This window comes from Mauremys reevesii, linkage group 8 (assembly GCF_016161935.1).
Source record: "Mauremys reevesii isolate NIE-2019 linkage group 8, ASM1616193v1, whole genome shotgun sequence".
In the NCBI taxonomy this organism is placed as follows: Eukaryota; Metazoa; Chordata; order Testudines; family Geoemydidae; genus Mauremys; species Mauremys reevesii.
The window spans coordinates 40632499-40648980 of NC_052630.1; the positions used below are offsets into that span (position 1 = coordinate 40632499).

At 49.9% G+C, this 16482-nt stretch overlaps 2 protein-coding genes across 3 annotated transcripts in view; one reads left to right on the top strand and one right to left on the bottom strand.

Annotated features, from left to right (window-relative positions):
* Positions 1-1444, top strand: part of ATF6 (activating transcription factor 6) — a 366260-nt gene extending 364816 nt beyond the window's left edge. For both annotated transcript variants that reach the window (XR_005583814.1, XR_005583815.1), the window contains exon 17: positions 355-1444. The gene's annotated coding sequence lies outside the window, so the exon portion shown is untranslated. The remainder of the gene's footprint in view (positions 1-354) is intronic.
* A 10046-nt stretch (positions 1445-11490) lies between these two features.
* The window catches only part of OLFML2B (olfactomedin like 2B), a 110442-nt gene continuing 105450 nt past the window's right edge, over positions 11491-16482 (bottom strand). Inside the window, exons 7-8 of the mRNA XM_039484784.1 lie at positions 14663-14839; positions 11491-13276 (exon numbers count right to left, since the gene is read on the bottom strand). Of these exons, the coding sequence (XP_039340718.1) occupies positions 12675-13276; positions 14663-14839 (779 nt within the window). The 3' untranslated portion in view covers positions 11491-12674. The remainder of the gene's footprint in view (positions 13277-14662; positions 14840-16482) is intronic.

Here is a 16482-nt window from a genome sequence, read left to right on the forward strand (position 1 = left end):
GGAACCACTCTCTTCTGCTACACAGTGACCATTTTTCCAGTGCTCCAAAGTAATTCCTGCAGGCAGTGGGAGTCCATTGCTTTACAAATAAGAGTATCTGGAATGTTGGTGACTGTAAGATGTGGCTTACACTAGCCGTTAGACCTTGTACCCACTGGCTGTGTGAACTCTGGCAGGAGAACCAAGGTGGTAGCCTACAGGCACATTAACTAATGGGATCTGGCAGGAGACAGAGCAGGGGATGAGGCAGGCGTTACTTTTACAGTGCGGGATTTTGCAAGTTTGCTGTGGCTTTTTGTGGGTGCTTGGGAGAGCACATTCAAACTTCCCAGCTGATGGCACTTTACATTTTAGGGCTAATGGTGCTGACTTTCAGGACAGTGGCTGCCAATGTTTACCTTCTGAGAGGGAAAGGCGTGCAGATACCTTGTTCCAGTTATTGTACTCATGTATTTTGCACCAGTGCTTACAATGGGGTCTGCAGACGTACAGCTGAGGGTGGATGCTGTAACAATCCATGAGGAACATCTATTTAAAAGCATTTACTTTCCAATTATATTAACCTTCCTTTACCAGCATTCTGACACCACAGATCATTGAAGGGATCCAGCCCTTGGCAAGTGTGATGAAATCTGTGATGAAAGATGTATGTGTTTCTAAGGATTGTACTAGACTCTGGTGATATTTAAGTATCTTAACCATTAAACTCTCTGTTAAGCTCATCTGAATGGCTTCCACACTTTGACTGCAAATCTCATTGTGAAAATCAGTGGTGTTAGAGCAGACAGCAAGAACACTGCTTGCCAATCTAGAGTCCTTAAGGGTTGATTGCGCAGGTTAAATTGCAGAGTTCAACTCATTAATTTGGGCACCTCGATCGTGAGTAGTTTGTTTCTATTTGAAGGGACGGCCAAGATAAAAATAGCATCATCTTGCTTAAGAACACACCTTTCCTGGATTACTGATACCTCAGATTATTAAAGTGAAGTTCTTTTAATCACCCTTTTCATCCTGATGCTCTGTTTTTCCCTTCACTCACCTTAGATGGTGAAAGCAAATCTATTCACGTTCTTATTTATATAACCCTCATCACTGTTTTGAATCCCGCTGTTCACTTTCATGTCAGTGTCACTTTCAGGCTCCCATTTCCAGTGCAGTGCTGATGTCTGTGTTTCTGTCACTGCAGGGAAATATTTAAATCACCCTAAGAACTGTTTTACTTGATGTGTTGTTTTAATTTCACTGTAATATTTCTATTACATTTTGCAAAACACTTTTAAACAAATCCAAATCTTAATTTTGGCCTAAAATAAATGGATTCTGTCCCTCACAATCCAATCTCCCCAGCCTTACAGACCACCAGCTTTTCCTAGATGTGATAGCTGATGAATTCCTTCATCAAGTAGTAGCTGAACCAACGAGGGGGGATGCCATTTTAGATTTGGTTTTGGTGAGTAGTGAGGACCTTGTTGAGGAAATGGTTGTAGGGGACAACCTTGGCTCGAGTGATCATGAGCTAATTCGGTTCAAAATAAATGGAAGGATAAACAAAATTGCATCTGAGACTAAGGTTTATGATTTCAAAAGGGCTAACTTTACTAAATTAAGGCGACTAGTTAGGGAAGTGGATTGGACTAACATATTTAGGGATCTAAAGGCGGAAGACGCCTGGGATTATTTCAGGTTGAAGTTGCAGGAGCTGTCAGAGGCCTGTATCCCGAGAAAGGGAAAACGGTCCTTAGGTAGCAGTTTTAGACCGAGCTGGATGAGCAAGCGTCTCAGAGAGGTGATTAAGAAAAAACAGAAAGCGTACAAGGAGTGGAAGATGGGAGGGATCAGCAAAGAAACCTACCTTATTGAGGTCAGAGGGTGTAGGGATGCAGTGAGAAAGGCCAAAAGCCGGGTAGAGATGGACCTTGCGAAGGGAATTAAAACCAATAGTAAAAAGTTTTTTAGCCATATAAATAGGAAGAAAACCAAGAAAGAAGAAGTGGGACCGCTTAAAACTGTAAACAGAGCGGAGATTAAGGATAAACTAGGCATGGCACAATATCTAAACGAATATTTTGCCTCGGTCTTTAATGAGGCTAATGAAGGGCTTAGGAATAGTGGCAGAGTGACTGATGGGAAAGGTGCGGGGTTGGAAATTACAGTATCCGAGGTAGAAGCCAAACTTGAACAGCTTAACGGTAGTAAATCGGGCGGCCCGGATAATCTTCATCCTAGAATATTAAAGGAATTGGCGAGTGAAATTGCAAGCCCGTTAGCGATAATTTTTAACGAATCTCTAAACTCGGGGGTTGTACCGTTTGACTGGAGATTAGCTAATATAGTTCCTATTTTCAAGAAGGGGAAAAAAAGTGACCCGGGTAACTACAGGCCTGTTAGTTTAACATCTGTAGTATGTAAAGTCATGGAAAAAATATTAAAGGAGAGAGTAGTTATGGACCTTGAGGTCAATGGCAATTGGGACAAATTACAACATGGTTTTACGAAAGGTAGATCGTGCCAAACCAACCTGATCTCCTTCTTTGAGAAAGTAACAGATTTTTTAGACAAGGGAAATGCGGTGGATCTAATATATCTTGATTTCAGTAAGGCGTTTGATACGGTACCGCATGAAGAATTACTGGTTAAATTGGAAAAGATGGGGATCGAAATGAAAATCCAGAGGCGGATAAGGAACTGGTTAAAGGGGAGACTGCAGCGGGTCGTATTGAAAGGTGATCTGTCGGGTTGGAGGGAGGTTACCAGTGGAGTTCCTCAAGGTTCGGTTTTTGTGTCCGATCTTATTCAATCTATTTATCACTGACCTTGGAACCAAAAGTAGGAGTGGGCTGATAAAGTTTGCGGATGACACGAAATTGGGAGGTATTGCCAATTCGGAGAAGGATTGGGATATCCTCCAGGGAGATTTGGATGACCTTGTAAACTGGAGTATTAGTAATAGGATGAAATTCAATAGTGAGAAGTGTAAGGTTATGCATTTAGGGATGACTAACAGGAATTTTAGTTATAAGCTGGGGACGCACCAGTTGGAAGTAACGGAAGAGGAGAAGGACCTCGGAGTCCTGGTTGATCGCAGGATGACTATGAGTCGGCAATGTGATGTGGCCGTTAAAAAAGCTAATGCAGTCTTGGGATGCATTAGGCGAGGTATTTCTAGTAGAGATAAGGAGGTGCTAGTCCCGTTATACAAGGCGTTGGTGAGACCTCATTTGGAGTACTGTGTGCAGTTTTGGTCTCCCATGTTTAAGAAGGATGAATTCAAACTGGAACGGGTACAAAGAAGGGCCACTAGAATGATCCGAGGAATGGAAAGCCTGTCATATGAAAGGAGACTTGAGGAGCTCGGTTTGTTTTCCTTAACCAAAAGAAGGTTGAGAGGAGATATGATTGCTCTCTTTAAATATATCAGAGGGATAAATACCAGGGAGGGAGAGGAATTATTTCAGCTCAGTACTAATGTGGACACGAGAACAAATGGATATAAATTGGCAGTCGGGAAGTTTAGGCTTGAAATTAGACAAAGGTTTCTACCCATCAGGGGAGTGAAATTCTGGAACAGCCTACCGAGGGAAACAGTGGGGGCGAAGGACCTCTCTGGCTTTAAGATTAAGCTTGATAAGTTTATGGAGGGAATGGTTTGATAGGATAACGTGATTTAGTCAATAGGTCAATAACGTGCGACCACTGATAATTAGTACCGAGGGTCAATGTTGGGATATTGAAAGTCTTTTTCCGGAGTGTCTGGCTGGAGAGTCTTGCCCGCATGCTCGGGGTTCAGCTGATCGCCATATTTGGGGTCGGGAAGGAATTTTCCTCCAGGGTAGATTGGCAGTGGCCCTGGAGGTTTTTCGCCTTCCTCCGCAGCAGGGGGCAGGGGTCGCTTGCTGGAGGATTATCTGCTACTTGAAGTCTTTAAATCAGGATTTGGGGACTTCAACAGCTGAGTCAAGGGAGAGAATTAGTTCAGGAGTGGGTGGATCGGCTTATGTGGCCTGCATCTTGCAGGAGGTCAGACTAGATGATCATAATGGTCCCTTCTGATCTTAAGTTCTATGATTCTATGATTCTATGACCAGCATGTCCTCTTGGACCAAATCTCCGCACTCTGAAGAATCTGATTATTCATGCTCTCCTAAACAAAATGAGATTTCAGTAGGATTTTGCTACAACTGTGGGAAGCATGTATTCAAATGAGCACTACAGCGGTCCTGGTCCCCATGGACTAGAGCCAGCTGGGAGCATCAGGGACTCCGTTTGTGTATCCCTTGCTGACCAGGGAGCAGGCCACACAATAGTAAAAATGCCTGTGCCTTGTCTAAAGTAGTGCTGCCCCCTTGCTAGCACTGCCTTTTTCCAACTCACCCCATGACATCCTAGCACCATCCCTAACAGTGACCAGATTTGGGACTTTCTATCTTGGGAAGACAGTAACTAAGTCATGAGCCTGATATAGCAGGCTCTTCACACGCTGAGCTCCCATGCACTTCCTAAAGCTTCAAATCCAGCTCTAGATCCATAGACCCAGTCCTGCAATTGACCCCCCAGGCAAACCTCAGCACTGAGAGGGCCTGACTCAAGCCAGCAAAGGCAGCCCAGCAGGGCATGGACTGTGCAGCACATCCTGGAAAGTCCATAAAATGGATGCAACAAGGCTATTCTTACCTGATTATTTTTAGACCCTCAGAATAAAATCTTGTTTGGGGGATAGGGGATGAGACTGCTCTGATTTTGCTTTTAAATTATATGTGGGATCACTGTATGCAGAAAAAAAAACTTTATTTCATTCTCATAAATGAGTCCATCTATGTTTATAACAAGAGGAAATAAAATCATTTTTAAACTTTGTTTTTATATCTATTTCCATTTCTGAAATGAGAGAATGGAAAGCAGAGAAATTCTCCACCGATGGAGGGAGGAAACCAGTTGAATTCTGGTCACCTCCAGGACTTGAATGAAGCTTTAGCGCGTAGGTTCTACTCTCTACTCTGAGTAGGCCAAATCTTTCCAATGGAATTCTGTCCCCTGAGGCAGGGCTGGAGAATACAAGAGCAGCCACAGCAGAGGAGACCAACTGGCATGTCTAGTCCTCACCAGTTTGAAAACTCGGGACTTGATGCTGCAGAAGAAGGGGGGAAACCCAAGTTTTGTAGCTGTGTAATACTAGGTGAGGGAAGGAAAGGAGAGTAGCTAGGGTTACACCCTAAAGGTCTGTTTGCTACTAATGTGTCTGTAGGTAATCTACCACTTGTTTCAACGGCTGTGGTTAGAGGGTTGGGGGAGGGGGTCACCTTTCAGTAGTTAGGGATTACAAGTTCCCTACATTGTAATATCGACAATGGTTGGAACTGGGAACCAGTCTCACTTGCCAGTGAAAAAACACAAGACACTTTATTTAGCTTTTTTTTAATCCACTCCTGCTGCTATATGGATGCGTTATTCCTTGACTTTAGCAAAGCTTTTGATACAGTCTCCCACAGTATTCTTGCCAGCAAGTTAAAGAAGTATGGGCTGGATGAATGGACTATAACAGGGGTCGGCAACCTTTCAGAAGCGGTGTGCCGAGTCTTCATTTATTCATTCTAATTTAAGGTTTGGTGTGCCAGTAATACAGTTTAACATTTTTAGAAGGTCTCTTTCTATAAGTCTATAATATCTAACTAAACTATTGTTGTATGTAAAATAAATAAGGCTTTTAAAAATTTTAAGAAGCTTCATTTAAAATTAAATTAAAATGCAGAGCCCCCCGGATTGGTGGCCAGTACCTGGGCAGTGTGAGTGCCACTGAAAATCAGCTTGCGTGCCGCCTTTGGCACCCGTGCCATAGGTTGCCTACCCCTGGACTATAAGGTGGATAGAAAGCTGGCTAGATCATTGGGCTCAACGGGTAGTGATCAATGGCTCCATGTCTAGTTGGCAGCCGGTATCAAGCGGAGCACCCCAAGGGTCGGTCCTGGGGCCAGTTTTGCTCAATATGTTCATTAATGATCTGGAGGATGGCGTCGATTGCACCCTCAGCAAGTTTGCAGCTGACACATTGGAGGGTAGGGATAGGATACAGAGGGACCTAGACAAATTAGACAATTTAGAGGATTGAGCCAAAAGAAATCTGATGAGGTTCAACAAGGACAAGTGCAGAGTCCTGCACTTTGTACGGAAGAATCCCATGCACTGCTACAGACTAGGGACCGAGTGGCTAGGCAGCAGTTCTGCAGAAAAGGACCTAGGGGTTACAGTGGATGAGAAGCTGGATATGAGTCAACAGTGTGCCCTTGTTGCCAAGAAGGCTAACAACATTAGGGGTGGTATAAGTAGGAGCATTGCTAGCAGATTGAGGGACGTGATCATTTCCCTCTATTCAACATTGGTGAGGCCTCATCTGGAGTACTGTGTCCAGTTTTGGGCCCCACACTACAAGAAGGATGTGGAAAAATTGGAGAGAGTCCAGCGGAAAGCAGATTAGGGGGCTGGAGCACATGCCTTATGAGGAGAGGCTGAGGGAACTTGGATTATTTAGTCTGCAGAAGAGAAGAATGAGGGGGGGATTTGATAGCTGCTTTCAACTACCTGAAAGGGGGTTCCAAAGAGGATGGATCTAGACTGTTCTCAGTGGTAGAAGATGACAGAACAAGGAGTAATGGTCTCAAGTTGCAGTGGGGGAGGTTTAGGTTGGATATTAAGAAAAACTTTTTCACTAGGAGGGTGGTGAAGCACTGGAATGGGTTACCTAGGGAGGTGGTGGAATCTCCTTCCTTAGAGGTTTTTACGGTCAGGCTTGACAAAGCCCTGGCTGGGATGATTTAGTTGGGTTTGGTCTTGCTTTGAGCAGGGGATTGGACTAGATGACCTCCTGAGGTCCCTTCCAACCCTGATATTCTATGATTCTATGATGCTATTTGATTTTCAGCGTCCTGCAGCAGCACATCCTGTTGGGTTATGGTACCTAGAGCAGAGGTTCTCAAACTGGGTCGCAACCCTGTTTTAATGGGGTCTCCAGGACTGATGTTAGACTTGCTGGGGCCTGGGCCTGAAGCCAAAGTCTGGGTGCCAAATAATTGCTTCAGCCCTGGGTGGCAGGGCTCAGGCTTCTGCTTCAGCCCTGGGCAGCTGGGCTCAGGTTACACACCCTCACACACATCCATGGCTGAAGCTCTCAGGTTTCAGTTTTGCCCCCCTCCCACCCACCCACCCGTTCGGGGTGGCGGAGCTTTGGCTCTCCCCCCCCCCCCCCCCCGCACCACCTGGGGTGGTGCTGCTCAAGCTTTGGTTCCCCTTCCTGGGGTCATATAGTATTTTTTGTTATCAGAAAGTGGTCGCAGTGCAATGAAGTTTGAGAAACGCTGACCTAGCGCATAGAGTCTTTTTCAGGACAGGATGCCAGCTCCTCATGCAGGTCGTCCCTTCGGCTGGGTCACTCCTCAGCTAGCATGCTCCTCCCCATTGTGTTAGGGGGCTGTGTATGCAGGTTCTGCTGTGCATTCTTTACAGTTGTACTCTTAAATCCCTGAGCTTTCGTGTCCTCCTTGGTGTTAAACAGGCACTCAGCCCCTCCCCCACCCCATATCTGACCCCAGACATTCCAGCCAGTTCTCCTGCTGCAAGGATCTGAATATTGCCCTTTTCCAGAGCTCTATGGTTCTTGCTCATGGACCTGAGGAAGCCATGATACTTCACCCCCTATTGTAAGTGAGATCTACCTTCCAGAGGGACAGAGCGCCCGTTATTCTGGCCACAGCAGTATCACTCTGGAGCAGTCTAGGGGCCTCAGAAGAATGTGACCATATATGGGGGAGAGGTTCGGCTGGTTCTGGGCTAGCTCAGAAATGGCTATTGTCAGTTTTCTTTAGGTTCCTGTGGAACCTGAATGCACAGCCCAACTCCTTTCTGCTGCTTTGACCCTCTGCCAGCAAATGGCCTATGTGAATGGAGAGTGCACCTGTGGAAGCGTGCACACTTAGTGTAAGTGTCCAGAATTACCAGTATGTCACCCTGAGCTAGCTGAGGCCCTCCTAATCCCTTTTCCAACACCCAACTGCAGCTCCAATCTCCGTCAATCACTAGATGTTCCACATTTGTGTAGTAGGTATTTGCAGTGGAAGTCCTGGATTTTATGTGCCACGGTGAACCCTGGTGATTGGGCTGTAGGATTCATGATCAGGTCTTGATTCTTGAACCCACTATTTGCCCATAGCCTCTGCCACTTGTCCTTTGGTGACAATCCCGAGGTTTTAAGAGCTAATCAGAAGGGGTTCTGGTACTTAAGGTGGCATTTTCATAGATGGGTATGTCCGGGTTATCATATGGTCATATTCTTGTATTATTGCTGCTGGTCTTCGGAGGGATTTTGGTAAAGTATGTGCGAGGGTGGAGAGCTAGACTATAGGTGCTGCCTTCATCACTCCTGTGACAATTCTCAGAGCAGTGCTCAAGTGCCCATCAACAAGTTTCATATGTATGCTTCCTGTCCCTACTGGTGCTCTGAGAAGATAAGAACCAAGGTGGCTGGCTGTAAGGTGTGAGCAAGTCCAGGAATAAGAATGAGCATCTCTCAGCCCAAAGGATCCCAATGTATTTTTCAAACTCAGCTACAAACAAGGATCACTTGACCTGCTGCTGAGATGAAGCCACCTCCAGTGTGGGGGAAACCAACATTAACAGCAATGTGACATAAGAGTTTAGGACAGAAGGTGAACAAGTCCCATGGAGAATTGAGCGAGACAAGCTGGAGTTACTCAGCTGGAATTGGGTCAGGCACCAGGGCTTTCGCTGTTATTAAAAAAAAATGTCTTGGGATCATCAGATGGCCACAAAAGGTCATGGCTTACACTTCATTCAGGAGATGGCACCTCCAGCAGCACCAGCCTCCCATGGGCAGGCACTGGCTCAGTAAAGACTTGCTGACCAATCCTACCAGCTTCCTTTACCACAGAGCAGGGCACTGCATATTTGCATCAATACGGAGCGGGTGATGGGCACAAGCTGGCAGAAGCCCGTGGTTTCCCCCTCTTACAGCTGTGCTAGAACAAAACCCCAGTGCGGGGAGCTTGCGCTCAGAGTTGTGTGTGTAAGGGCACCACAAAGTACTGCCAAGCCAGATTGCCAGGAGCCCCTCCCTTTTTAAGTGGCCCCAAATCTGTAGATGCTGGGTGGGGCCAGATTCTCAGCTGAGCCCAACATGTTCTGGGTAAGGAGGAGGCCCAAAAAGGAAATCTGCTGTTCCCCAGTCCGTCCTGCTTCCTGAGCACCCAAGGAGCAGGATGTGGAGTGGGACTCAGGAGCTGCTCCTGCCTGTCTCCTGGCCAGGCTGAGGGAACAGGCAGCTCTTGCAGGTGGAGAGCCGTGTGCCTGGCTGGGGCAGGCTGCTGTGAGAGCCTTTTGTAATTCCTAGCCCCCCTCGAGTGCTTCCCCTGTCCACAACCGCAGCCATCTCCCTCACACCTGCCCAACTCCCTGCCTTGTCCCCAGCCCTGGCTCTTTGCTCCTCCTTCATCTCCTGTTACAAGAGGGGGAGGGGGCTCAGGGAGCCCATTAGCTGCGGGGGAGGAGTGTCAGCGGCCAGCCCTATCTGCCACGCATGCAGCATGGGAGATTGCAGCATGGGAGATAGCGTTGCCACGTGTCTGTTTTTTGAAACACTAATCGGACACCTAAAGTCCAGTTGCCGCCTTCAAGGGCGCCGAAACAGTTGGGGCCAAGCAGGTGGGCTGGCGGGCAAGGAGGCACTGGAAGGGGATCGTGGCAGAGAGTCAGCAGTAGGTGGCACCAAGCAGCTATGCCCCCCCCCAGCGTACGCCCACATCTCACTCGCTGCCTCCTCCAGTGACAGCAGCAGTGCTGGGGATGGACAGTGAGAGTGCACCCAGGAGCACCGCTGCTCTGCTGCTCCTGCCCCACCGGCGCCCCTGGGCAGTGCTCCCTCTGTGCCACCACCAGCTCCTGCCTTGCACAGTGAGTAGTCGGGGCAGAGCGCACCCCCTCCCCCCCGGTGCACCTGCTGTGTCCCCTGCCCAGTGCCTGGGGCAGCGCAGGGAAGGGGGTACCCGCTCAGCCCGAGCAGGATGAGCCCCACTCCCCCAAGCGAAGAGGCCCCACCTGCCCTTTGGCAGGGTGGGGGCAGGCTGTGAGCATTGTTGACACACACACTCCCCCCACACACACACACACTCAGAGTCTGGAGCCACCATGTCCCCAGCCAGCCCCTGGGCTTCAAAATCCCCATGTGCCCTGCTCCACAATGGCGCCACCTTGGCTTTGAGCCTCACGCTGCCTTTCCTGGGCCTGCACCCTGCCCACACAACCACCCCCACCCCCATGCCTGCAGGACCTAAAGCCATCTCCCCTCCCACTCATTCACCAGGAGAAACACAGAGCCCACAATGCCCACCCCAATCCCAACACCCTGGAATTAATATATGCTTGATCCTCACCTCTGGTGTGTGTATGTCTGGGGGGGGGGGGAGGTGTCAGTATTGGAGCTTATTTAAAAGTCTTTAACTTTTGGGGGATCTTTTGGCAGTTTAGCTCAGTAGAGTCAGTATCTCCCCTTATTCTTCCTTCCCTTTCCCTCCTCCCTCAATTATGTGGCTTAAAGAGGGTCCCAAATACCCCCTGCCTTGTTGGGGTTATTATGGGACTTGCCTAGTTGCACTGTGGTCCCTTTCTCTGTACAGCACAGAGATCTCAGTAGAGAGGAACCTGATCTCAGTGTGATTTTGGTGAGGGTGGGGCTCGGGTGCTGGCTCTTTGGACAGAGGAGGGGAAGAGGGACAAGAATGAACTTTTCAGCCAAAATGAAAATGCACAGCGTACTTGTGTCTCCAGGGGCTCCGTGCCCAGCAGTGCTCCTTTGCAGGACCTTTTTCCTGGGCTCAGGATACAGACGACCTGGACGCCGGTTGCCGGATGCCCTGACAATGGGCAGCAAGCATAACAGTCCATCTGCCCTGGCTGTACGTGCCCAGCCCTGAGGTCGGGGCTGGACTCTCAGGCCCTGCACCCATAGCACTGTTCAGAGATAGCTGCCTGCAGCAGCATGGAGAAAAGTGCCTGGCCCTGAAAGGCATAAACATTTGGAAACCTTACACCTGAATCTCAGTTCTGGAAATTGTGCTAGGGGTAAAATCCTTGGCAAGGCAGCAGCAAAGCCCAGGCCTGGAGCATCTGACTGGGGGCCTGTTCCCAGGGACCTGTGCACCTGCTTATCTCAAGAAAGTGAATTTTCAAGTAAGCAAACAGAAGGGCCTACTGCGGTCTCTGTGATGTTAGCCAGGCCCTGGCCTGATGTTCCCTGCTTCCTTTGCACACCCCAATATCTGGCAGGGCTGTGACTGTCAGCCACTGCTGTCCTGGAGGTGAAAGGATGCCCAGCATCTGTTCCCAGCTCCCTTGGCCAGCTCATCCCCGACTTGTACCTGGGGAGCATTTTCCATTTATTTTTTTGCCACCTGAAAATATAACAAACCCCCAAAATGCCCCAACAATTGCAAAGGTACAAGAATGTTTATTACTAGATGTGTATAAATACAACAAGCAGCTGGCAGAACTGTGAGTGCATGTCGACAGGCTGTAAATGCGCCACAAAAGCTGAGTGGCAGCAGCTGGGGGGATGGGCCATATAAACAGGGAACCGCAGGCCAGGAGCAAACCTGAAGCCCAAGCTACTCTGCTAGGGTGGAACATTTAGTGCAGGTCTCCATAAAGCAGCCATGCAAGCTGTGGGGCGGTGCTGCTCTCAGGCTAGGCTCCCACATGCATGGCGCTCCCTGGAAGTGCAGGCAGACAACCACCCTGAGCATCTCCAGAAAAATGCAACCAAATGGCAAAGCTGAGCTGCTGCCCAGGGAGATACAAGTAAAAGAAAATATTGCAGGGGTCTCCTTTGGGTGACAGCATCAGCTACATTTATTTACAAAACAACAAGGCATCCCACCCATTTCTGGCAGGGTAGCTGCCAGTGTGGCTCCCAGCATGGCAGCATCTGGTCATCTAGGCGCTCTTAATAGCAGGACAGACCTGTGAGAACTTGTGCCAAGGGAGCTCTGGTCTACATGTGTGGGCATGTCATATGAGCAAGGGGGCAGAGCTATAGCGACAGCTTATGGCAGCAAAGGCAAATAACAGCACCGTCAGCTCCTAGGATCCCATTCACACGAAGGAGGCTGCAGAGCAGAAAACTGATGCCCCAGCTTTCAAATGACTGTCAAATTAACACCTGTGGCTGTTCGCAGGCCAGTGGGACTGTCACCAACCTGACTCAGTGCAGACAGAACAAACTGAGCACCCCCTGAAAGGAGAGGCCTCGCCACCGCTGCACGCTAGACATGTTTGTGCTGAGCAAGAAGGCTGCTTTGATTTCTTTTTTATTATTTACTGGTTAACAAAAAAGCAACTAGCCGTATTTGCATTGTCCCTTTGCCTTGATAGTGTCACAGCAGCCACCCCACTGCAGATGGACTCATGAAGCAATACCCTGCCTATCCTTCCTGCTCGGTGTAGGAGGCAGCAGTGTCAGTATAAAAGAGAAGGAAGGTTACACCAAAAATAAAGGGTTTGATTCTGGCCTGTGGACTGATCTACAATCCACTTTAAAAACAGCATTTCCTCTTGGATTTGTACATAATAATGATAAAAGGTACTAGTGGTCCTTTCAGTGTCCAATGGCCAGGGTCTCAGTAAGCAAAGATCACATGGTATGTGACCTGGTGCCCATTGTCCCAGGCATAGAGCAGGCGGTCCTTGGGGTTATAGTCTATCTGGGTGATGTAAGAGTATTCGTTCTCGAAGAGTAACCGCGGGATGATCTGTGTATTGGTGTGGGTGTCAAAGGCGTACGAGATGTTGGCGTTCCTGTGGTTGTAGCTGTCCACAGCGTAGAGCACACCGCAGATGACAAAGCAATTCCCGTAGAAGTTCCGGCGCAGGCCTGTCCTCCATGTGGTTTCCTTCTGGGTGCTCAAGTCGGCAGCATTCAGCTTGCTCAGGACGATGACCTCCTGGTTGAAGCCTTCGTAGCTGATGGCTGGGTAAATGATCCACAGGCCATTCTCATCCACAGCAAAGTCCACGTCGGAGTGGCCCTGCCACCGCCATGGTGTGGCCTCCTCATAGGCCACATCATGCAGCATGGCCCAGGCAGCTACGTACCTCTGCTTCAGGTCGTATTTAATGATGTTGCGCGTGAAGGCCCGGTTGTAGTAGAGGGAGCCATTGTAGACAGCATGTCCTGTCCCAATCCAGCTATAGGGGAGTTTGTAGGAGTTGCTCCAGCGCCCTGGACAGCAGAGACATTGCACCAATTAAACCCTTGTCTCTCTCTCCAGGTTCACTGCTCTCCTGCCCCCACCTGTCACTCAGCACCCTCCTTCCCTCAGCTCTTGGTGGCCCTTTTGCCCCATTCACAGGTCATCTGCATCCTCTCCACTTCAGCTGCTGGCACCAATTAGCACTTGCTGTGCCTGGGATGTGGCAAACCCAGGTCATGCTCTGCTGAGTCACCTGGCAGGACCAGTTTCTCTCTTCCACGCAGGTGACCTGTTGCTCCCCCACCACTTACCTTCCTCGCCCCACCTGGTGCAGAGTTTGCTGGAGTAAGTGGCACCAGCCCAGCTATGACACCCAGACTACGTTCTCTAACCCACACTGTTCTAGTGCCTTCAGGTGTGTGCATGGCCCCCATCACCATGGTATATGGGTGCCATATTGCTCCTCAAGCACCCAGAGGTGGGGCCGGGCCCTTTCACAGAGGGGGACTGAGGCCCACTTCCTCCCCATTGGCTTTGGTGGAGTTAGGCACCTAAATACCTTTGACGCTCTGGGCCCCAGTTGCACAGGGCACCTGGCCCAGCAAGGCACTGAACCCAGGTCTCCCGAGTGACAGGCTAGTGCCCTAATCGCTGGCCCTTCCTTCCTCTCCATCCTTCTCTAGCCCCTGCTCCCTCTCACCCTCCCCTCCCTGCCTCCATCACAGAGCTAATCTGGGCTATGAACCAAGGCTCCTCCACACTGGACCTATACTGCATGCTGCCTCCATCCTACTGCCCTGCATGTCTCCACCACCAGCCCCACTGCACCTTTCCCTGGCTCTCTCAGAGCAGCAACTATCACCTTCCCCCACACCCTGGTGACTTTCATCCCTCTGTCTCAGTGACCCCAAACACGCCCCTAATGGCTAACTCTAGCTCAGCTTTTGACCCTTCTTGGGATCAAACCGTCCCTTTCCCAGGAGGCTACTGATCTGCAGCTTGGCTCTGATCAGAGGCTCTCTCAGCCATAGCAGGGAAATCTTAGTGCTTCCAGGCAAGGAGCCAGGGCAATTGAGCTTGGCCTCCTGCCCCTGTCTGGAGCTCACAGGAGTCCTGTCATTACCAGCAACAGCAACACAGGAACAAGCAGAGAGCTGGATCTGTGCCATAAGCCATGGCTCATTATTATTGGATGTATTGCTGTAACACCTAGGAGCCCAGTCATGCCCAGATCCTGTTGGGCTAGGCACTGTACAAAGAGACAGCCTTCATGCTTTGCTCAGCAGCCGGAACTAGGCAGACTGGTCCATGCCCCACATGCACCGCTCGGAGAAGTATGTTGGTTTGTGCAGAGATGCTCATTGACATGGTTCCAGCACAAGTACAGAGACTGGGGAGGCAGCCGGAAAGCATACCTTGTTTGAAGTTCTCCAGGTTTCGGAATTCCACCAGCGTGTTTCCATAATAGTAGTTTGTGACGTAGATCCGCTCATCTTTGGCTAGCGGATCCTTCATCCAAGCACCTTCATTCCGCCCATAAGTGTTCTGGGTGGTGGGGCCCGAGATGGTGGAGAGTGTATCTTTGCAGCGTCCTAGGGCAGGGGAAAGGAGAAATCACTTACTCTGCAGTTACTGGGGATGCAGAGTCTTCACTAAGCCTCTTCTCTAGCCACAGACTGAGGCATCAGCCCACTTCACACGGCTCAACAAGTACCATTTCCCACCCACCCCAGTTGCTTCAGAAACCATATCCTCAAATTGTTCCCCATTGCCAGCCCCATGAGGCCAGATGTCCTGTCATGCCACGCTTCATAGGCACTAGCAGCCTTGTGCCTGGTTCCTGCAGGGTCCTCTATCAGACAGCCTGCATTGAGCAAAGCCGACTCCCTTTGGTAAATTATCCCTGTCTGCTCCTGGATGAGATCAGCCCATTCCCCTGCAGCAGGGATGGCAAATGTGCCCAATGCCATGGCAGCATACAGCGGGTGCTGGCACAGGAGCCAAACTCGGGGCCAATGTCACTGCACAAGCGGCTGAAATTCACAATGCTTTCAGGGGAACCTTGGCCATGTCACTTGCCATCGAAATCCAGAGAAATTTGCAGTTTTTTGGAGTTCTCCAAAAATTGCTGAAATTCAGAGGGTTTGACTCTTAAATCCCCACAGCACCAAAGCTGGAGCGTGAGCAGAGCTACATTTGCTGTGTCTCAGCCATGGCCTCAAAGGTATGTCTGCCTGCTAAATGCTAAGCCCATGGCCTGGACTGGCGGGACTGGCTCAGGACCAGAGCGGTAGAAGGTGTTGCAAATCAGGATCCAGGGGCAACATTCACAAAGGCACATGGGCCCCTAACTGCCTCTTAGGCATCTAAGTCCAGCCGGTAGGCACCACTGATGCTCTCAAACCCAGACTCAGCAGCCACCCAGCCCTGCAGGCACCTCAGTGTCCCCCCAGAGACTGATGCTAAAGCCTGACATGACTGGTGCTAAGGACCATGTCCTTCAGGCCTACCTAGAGAGGCTGCAGGGAAGCAGCCAACCAGAGCGCAGCAGGCCCAGTTAAAAGGAGCTGCAGGGGCTGAGCAGGGCAGTTGCTGGCTCGGCCCAGAAGGGTGAGGAAGGAGTGCAATTGATATCTTCAGCCCTGAGGTCAGGGTGAAGACGAAGGAGCTACATGGGAAGTGGCCCAGGGAATAGCAGCAGCAGCAGCTATTAAACGAAGCAGCATGTGACTGCTATCCATAGGATCCCTAGGTTGGGACGTGGAGTAGTGGGTGGGCCTGGGTCCCCCCACTGGCAGGGTGGCTTGAGCCCAGAGAAAGGGGCAGGGATTGTTTAGAGGCCCAAGTGATGGGCAGAACTTAGAGTGTCCAGGGAGGAAGGCTTGGGGCACTGCTCTATACCAGGGCAGATATGGACTTAGAACTAGGACAGAGACAGGACTACTAACAAGGGCACAGGTGCAGGCCCTGTTGGACCGCCTTCACGTGTTTAGACAGTGTGTGACTCGGCTGGAGGGCTGAGCCACTGAAAACCCACCTAATGAGGGCAACAGTTGACAGGGGGCACCACAACCAGTGAGCACAGGTTCTCGCCCAGCCGACAGGAGGCACTAACGAGAGGTATCGGGCAGCTTGGTATGAGAAGGGGGATCTTTACAGATCAGCCCCTGAAACAAGGGGACAATGGAGGAGGTGATCTGCCTGTTAGTGGCAGAACAGCAGCAGAACAGGACCC